This window comes from Clupea harengus, chromosome 21 (genome assembly GCF_900700415.2).
Source record: "Clupea harengus chromosome 21, Ch_v2.0.2, whole genome shotgun sequence".
NCBI lineage: Eukaryota > Metazoa > Chordata > Actinopteri > Clupeiformes > Clupeidae > Clupea > Clupea harengus.
In genome coordinates this window covers 18,890,000-18,897,499 of record NC_045172.1, presented here as the reverse complement: position 1 = coordinate 18,897,499, position 7,500 = coordinate 18,890,000, and the positions used below count along the sequence as shown (strand labels likewise).

Below are 7,500 nucleotides of genomic sequence, written 5' to 3'. Positions count from 1 at the left end.
TGCCTCCTTTGTTTTATGGGGGCTGGTATTGATCTTCTCTCTCTCTCGCCCGTCTTTTGATGACTTCTGATACAAGGGCCTGTGTGTCTTCTGGGAGTCCTGAGTGATCACTGGCCCGTGTGATCACTCCTGGCATCTGTGATGGATGACTCGAAATGCCACAGAGAGATCCCGTGACTGGGGGGAACTGACATTTTTATTTTGTCTCTGATGTGGAGGGAGACAATAAACAGAAGGAGATCGTGATACAGTGACCATGATACTTGATACTTGACTTTCTTGTTTCTGTTTGTATGTGTGTGTGTGTGTGTGTATGTGTGTGTGTGTGTGTGTATGAGACACAGAGAGAAAGAGACAAGAGGGAGTGATAAGGAGATTTAGAGACAAAGACAGGATGGAGAAATAGAGATATTGTCACCCTCACGCACACACACACACACACACACACACCAACCCCATCTGCTGTGGTCCCAGCCAGCTCGTCCCAGGAGACGGAGAGGTAGCGGCAGCGCACACGAGAGCGAGAGATGCGCTGAGAAAGAGGGAGATTGATGAAGAGAGAAAGAGATGGATAGAGTGAAAGATGGTGCGCGAGAGAGAAGCGGCAATCAGGTCATTAACAGTGTGTTCTGCAGGAGGCTGTGCGCAAACAACAGCTGGTGGCAGAGACTGGAGCAGTCTTGCAGAGATAATCGAATCTCTCATCTGCCTTCTCGTCCTCACCCTGGCATGCACACACACACACACACACACACACACACACACACACACACACACACACACACACACACACACAGTTAAATACTGCCACACTCCTACCAAAAACCCATCCCCCTGTACCCCCCAAACACACACCACACACCATATCAGATCTCCTCCCACACTCTCTTACAGACACACACCCCTACTTCAGCCCCCCCCACACACACACACACACCCACACCCCCCAACTTCAGGCTTGTCTGCAGGAAATTTCAGATCCTCTGTTCACTTCCTGTTGCCAAGTTCTTCAGTGTTGTAATTTCTCATTTGCCGCCATTTATTTCATTGTAAATTATACTCTCTCATGTGTACCTCTCCCTCTCTCTCTCCCTCTCTCTCCCCTCTCTCTCTCTCTCTCTCTCTCTCTCTCTCCCTCTCTCTCTCGTTCTCAGGGATGGCTCTGTGAGCTGTTGCGCTGGAAGGAGAACCCGAGCCCAGAGAACCGGACCCTGTGGGACAACCTTTGCACTATCCGGCGGTTCCTGATGCTGCCGCAGTCCGAGCGGGACGGCGCCTACGAGGACGAGTCCCGGCACCACCACACTGAGCGTGCTCACAGCCTGCCTGCTGACCTACAGGTAGGCATGAAGGTCAGAGGTCAAAAAGCAGCCAAGAAAAGAAACAAAAAAAAAACACTTTCCTATTATCCTATTTCCATCTCAATAATGGCGGTACCATAATTCTGGACAACAAAGGCTTTAAATCAGTCCATGAATGTAAGAGTTCCATCTGAGTTCCATGTCTGTGGGATTTGTGTGACTGTGAGAGTAAAGAAAGTTTACGTGGTAATCATGCCATGTTATGGCTTGGCATTCTTGCTGTTGCCTGAGTACAGAGTTCAGAGTTCAGAGTGAGAGTTCAGCCTTCACGTAGGTTTATGTCAGGCTGTTGTGTCTTTACTGTCACTGTTGAAGCAGTCCTCCCTTCTCTCCCTCCCTCCCTCCCTCCTTCGCTCCTTCCCTCCTCCCCTCCTCTTTTTATCTTATTGTTTTTCCTCCTTCTTCTGAAAGTGTTTTTAATAAATAAGCACAGGGAGGAAGCTGTGGTCACACCATAAACACATTCCAGTGTTGGGCCTCTCTTTCTTTCTTTCTCTCTTTCTCTCACTCTTTCTCGCTCTCTCTCTCTTTCATTTTCTCTTTGTCTTCTCTCTCTGCATTCCCTCTCTTTCTTTCCCAATTTTGAACAAATACAATGAATAGAGAAATGGAGGGAGAGAGAGAATTAAGGAATTTTTAAGAAACTAGTGACAAAGGGAAACCATTTTGAAAAGTTTAGTCTCAGAGTTTAGAGCAGATAACAGAAAAAAACTGTGTGTGAGTATGTGTGGATTTGTGTGTGCAGACTGTGCACACTTATAAAGTGAATGATTTACTGTTATAGTAGTATAGCTGTTATGCACACAGGATACACACATACACACACACACACACACCCAAACATACACACACACACCCACACACACACACACCACAGCCTCTTGGCTCCAGCCAACCACTGTAGACCACACATGTGTCACAGCTGTGACACACACACACACACACACACACACACAAGTAAAATGTTTGGGGAAGATTTCACTCATATATCTGGCTTCCATTTCCACGTGAGGGCCCATAATTGAAGTTCCTTATAATGATTTCCCTCACACAGGCGCTCTGCATATACAGCCCTGTGTCTGCTGGAGCTGGGGCATGTTCTGCCTTACAGCCGATAAATGAAGGGGATGTCTGTGGTCTATATGTGTGTGGGAGTGGGAGTGCAATAGGACCTCCATAGATGTGTGCTTCAGTGCACACTCAACAACATCCAACATGAGCGCTCCAAATGCTCTCTCTCTCTCTCTCTCTCGCTCTCTCTCTCTCACTCTCTCGCTGTCGCACTCTCTCTCTCTCTCTCTCTTTCTCTCTCTCTCTCGTGCTCTCTCTCGTGCTCTCTCTCGCTGTCTCTCTCTCTCTCTCTCTCTCACTGTCTCTCTCTCTCTCGCGCGCGCTGTCTCTCTCTCTCGCGCGCGCTGTCTCTCTCTCTCGCGCGCTGTCTCACTCTCTCTCTCTCTCTCTTTCTCTCTCTCTCTCGCTGTCTCTCTCTCGCGGTCTCACTCTCTCTCTTTCTCTCTCTCTCTCTCTCTCTCTCTCTCTCTTGCGCTTTTTCTCTCTCACACACACACACACACACACATACACACACACATGCATACACACACATATGCAAACACAAATGTTTCCAAAAACAGACCACAAAGGAATTACAATGACTGCTAATCCTAGAAGCTTACCTCAAATAAATATCTGTTAGCATCTGCACTGCGGTCACACGTGTTTGTTGTGACAGTGCCGTCGCGTGTAAATGATGCTAAACCGGGAGGGAGGGGGGGCGGGCCCCCACACTTCCACTCACCAGGCGCTTTATGGACAGACTCAGCCTTGAGATGATTTGAGCCTGACCCTGTTATTACTGAAGAGAGAGAAAGAATGACTATTATCCTTATATAGGTCCTTTCATTTTTACGCACCACAGATCCAAAGCCACGCATGCCAATGTTTGGGCGTGGGTAACCCCACCCTTCTGCTGTTACCAAGAGGGACTTTCCTCTAGCAAGACTAAGGACATGAGGGCTCACCTTTAAACTGAATGTTCTGTCTGTGCCAGATACATATTTATTTATAGATATGTAAACTTATTGATTTATACATATTGATTTATACATATTTTTACATATTTATTTATAGATATTTATACATATTTCTTGATAAATAGTTATCTGGAAGAAATATTTATTTGGGATAGCATTTTGCATCTCAGTCATTTTGTTTTAGCTCCTATAATTACTACACGGCAACAGTACCCTCCCTATAAATAACACAATGAAATACTAAGTTGTAATCGATCTCTTTTGTCTTGCTTTGTCTTTTTGTCATGGCCTTTCTCTTCAGGCACCACATAGGCAGCACATTCCAGCTCTGAAGGACCCTTTGCCCATGCACATAGAGCCGTCACCCATCATGCTCTCCGAGGAGGGCAGCGTGGTTGCACAGAGGCTTGCCGTGAACAGCAAAGGTGGCAGCAGCGGCGGTAACGGCGGTAACGGCGGTAACGGCGGTAACGGCGGTAACGGCTCTGGGCCCAACGGGGGCTCCAAGAAGCCGCGGTCGCGCACCAAGATCTCCCTGGAGGCGCTGGTGACCCTGCAGAGCTTCATCCAGGATGTGGGGCTGTACCCAGACCAGGAGGCCATCCACACCCTGGCCGCCCAGCTGGGTTTGCCCAAGAACACGGTGGTGAAGTTCTTCCAGAACCAGCGCTACCACGCACGCCACCACAGCCGACCGAAGGAGCCCGCGGGAGGAGACGTGGAGGAAGAGGAGGAGGCGGTGGTGGAGGAGGAGGAGGAAGAACTGGAAGGGGATGTTCCGTGTGGAAACAAGGATGAAACTGTCCCCCACGGTGAGGAGGTGCTCTCCGACCCGGACGAACCGGCAAGCCGCCACAACGGAATGCAGAGAACAGACGGGAGCAGGACAGGGGAGAGAATGGAGAGAGAGGAGAGGGGAGAGGAGGAGGAGGAGGAGGAGGAGAAGGAGGTGGTGGAGGCCATGGAGGAAGAGTGTGCCTCTGACTCTGCGTGTCCCGCATCTCCCGACAGCTCTCCGGAGGTGGCCAAACAGCCGAGATAGCAGTGTTCTCACAGGAGGACTGTCCAGAGAGGGATGGGCAGATGAAAGGGGCCATAGAGCAGTCATACAAACAGACTGTATTTCGAACGCATTGATCGTCATCATCAACAAGCTCCTACAGGGATGGTTCTGGCAGTGTAAATATGAACAAAGGTTTGAGCTACCCCCGAAAAAAGCCCTCAAGTTCCTGCAGTGGAAAACGGCCTATTGTTCAGACTGGGCTAACTGTGATCAGACTGTTTTAGATGTTTGTCTCTCCTGTTCCCCCTTCCTGCTTGTCTTCTCTCTTCCATCATTCCTCCATCCCTGAGTGCAGGAACAGTCTCAGAATTACACTTGGAACCTTTACAGACAGAACTTTCGCACTCAGAACCTTTAAACACAGAACCTTCATACACAGAACCTTTACAATCAGAACCTTTACACACAGAACCTTTACACTCAGAACTTTTACACACAGAACCTTTACACACAGAACCTTTACAATCAGAACCTTTACACACAGAACCTTCATACACAGAACCTTTACAATCAGAACCTTTACACACAGAACTTTTACACTCAGAACGTTTACACACAGAACCTTTACACTCAGAACTTTTACACACAGAACCTTCATACACAGAACCTTTACAATCAGAACCTTTACACACAGAACCTTTACACACAGAGGCCTCCTGCCTGTGACAATCATCTTGTTCATCATCAGCTGCAGTGAAACTGACTGTTGCATGCCAGCGCGACTCCCCACAGCTCAGCTAGAGTATGGGTTCCACCTGATCATGCCAGCACTTCAACTCAGCCCTATTTATTGATATGAGTTATCTACACTTGTTTTGTTTGTGTAAGGTGTTGTTTTTTTCTGATTAGTGTATTTGTGTGGAGACTATGGAGCCCTTCAGGGGTCATATGGTAGAAACAAATATTTTACGGATATCTGTGCACATGGATTAATAAACAGATTCATGAACAGAAACACTAATAAACCATGTGCCTGGATTCATAAACACATGTAAAGTGAGTAGCTAATTTACTGTACTGAAGTTTTGTGGTCCTTTAAAATGTCTCTATAGTAGTTTACATTATGGTTTACATCCGTAAAAGGCCTATGGTCATGCAACAATCTGAATGCACAGGCGCGGGTTGTCAGTACGTTCACACGGTTTATTAATCTGCGCTCACGGTTTAATTAGCCCGTTCCCTTGGTTTATTAATCTGTTTAATAGGATTTCTGTGTAAATGTTTGTTTCTACCACATGATCCCCACAGTGTTCAGTTGAAGATTAAAGGACAGTGTGTGATTCTACAGACAATGCCATGATGAGGTTTGCACGAGTTGAAATGCCAAATCTCTGTTCCAAAGAAAATGACACAGGGTATATTTAAACAAAAAATATAAAAATATCTGACAAGTTGAAATTGTGTTTTTGACAGACAATAAACATGATGAGATTAATGAAAGAAAGATAATTTCTGTACGCTGTGTGATGTCTAATACAGGCCTTTTAATTGTGAACACAAATGTAGACTACTGTCTTTGACTCTCAGCACTGATAAATAATCAAGTTAAATCAGCTTTTGTTGTTATTTATATAGGCGCAATATAAGGCGCAAGCACAAAGGTGACTCCCTGTTAATATTCCCACATATGTGTGTGTCATAAAAACTCCCTATTAATATTTCCACATATGTGTGTGTCATACAAACTTCGTGTTAATATTTCCACATATGTGTGTCATACATACAAAGTAACTTAGTCAATAATAATAAATACAAACATAATATGAATTATTATTGTAAATAATTAGTACATTTAAAAAGTATAAACTTATTGGTTAATTACAATTGGATGGTTCTTTATGTACAGTACTGAATGCAAAATAGGATTATTTGACATAAACACTGATAGAGACATGATTTGGCCTTGACCTGGTGTGGATCTGACAGATCAGAAAAGTCTTCATGTGTCAGATATATATGTATATATATATATACTGTATATACTAAGCCTTACTTTGAGCATATTAACACCCCACAATGAGCTAGATACCATGCCTCCATTCGCTTGCATTCCTCTCCAAAAACCCTGTTATGAGAATATAAATGAACACACAGGGTGCCATTGGAAGAGGTGGTACCACAAAGAAACAGAAAAAATAATATCCAACGCCAACATGCCAGTGGGAGGATGCCAGTCTATTCTCGTGTGGAACAAGGTATTGTCCTTGTGCTGATGTCATCTGGCAGAAGGGAGGAAGCGTGAGAGGCGCCCCTCTGGAGCTCAGTATTAGTCTGGATGGCAGCATCATTAGAGGCCATTAGAGAGCAGGGTAAGCGTGGGGGGGTGGGACGGAGGTGGGGGGGGGGGGGGCTGTAAAGTGGGGGAGTGGGGGCAGTGAGAAAAAGGGGGCCGCAGGTGCTGTGTCCACTGATATTACCCAGAATGCACGGCGAGCGGGAAGTTAGTCTCTCAGTGGAGCGCGAAAACGCACCTGTGATCCCGACCGCTTTGCCTCGCCTCTCGCCATTCCCACCAATTAATACACACTCTGATTAGCATGCTAATATTCCCAGCAACTCCCAGCAGACGGAGCAGAGCGGAGCGTCGCCTCGCACAGCCACAATCACCGCCAGAATCAGTCACTGACCTGTGACACAATGTGCACAAGTCAGCCCCTCAGTATCACTAACTGAGCTACTATCAGTGCTGTTCCACTTAGACTTTAATGAACTGCATGTATGTATGTTTCACGGACACCTTCAGATATGTAGCCTGTGAGTGTGGTAGCTAGCGTATTAAATTGAGGGGTTTTGTTGATGTGAAATGATGTTTCAGTGTTGTTGTAAGCTTCTGGCATCTGTACTGTAAAGCTGTAGGGCATGTCAGCGTTTTACACACAGGCATGTGTGCATGCACAAACACACACACACACACACACACACACACACAAAACACATACACACAAAAACACACACAAACACACAGCCTACACACACACACACACACACACACACACAAACATGGGAAAACCACTCTGCTACACCCTCAAATGAAAAGCATTTT

General features: G+C 46.1%; 1 protein-coding gene across 3 annotated transcripts in view; it reads left to right on the top strand.

Moving 5' to 3' along the window:
* Positions 1-5,469, top strand: part of LOC105911934 (DNA-binding protein SATB2-like) — a 25,828-nt gene extending 20,359 nt beyond the window's left edge. For 2 of the 3 annotated variants that reach the window (XM_031558771.2, XM_031558768.2), the window contains exons 11-12: positions 1,155-1,352; positions 3,696-5,469. In XM_031558771.2, the coding sequence (XP_031414631.1) occupies positions 1,155-1,352; positions 3,696-4,436 (939 nt within the window). In that variant the 3' untranslated portion in view covers positions 4,437-5,469. The remainder of the gene's footprint in view (positions 1-1,154; positions 1,353-3,695) is intronic. The other variant, XM_031558769.2, reaches the window with a different exon arrangement.
* The last annotated feature ends 2,031 nt before the right edge of the window (positions 5,470-7,500 follow it).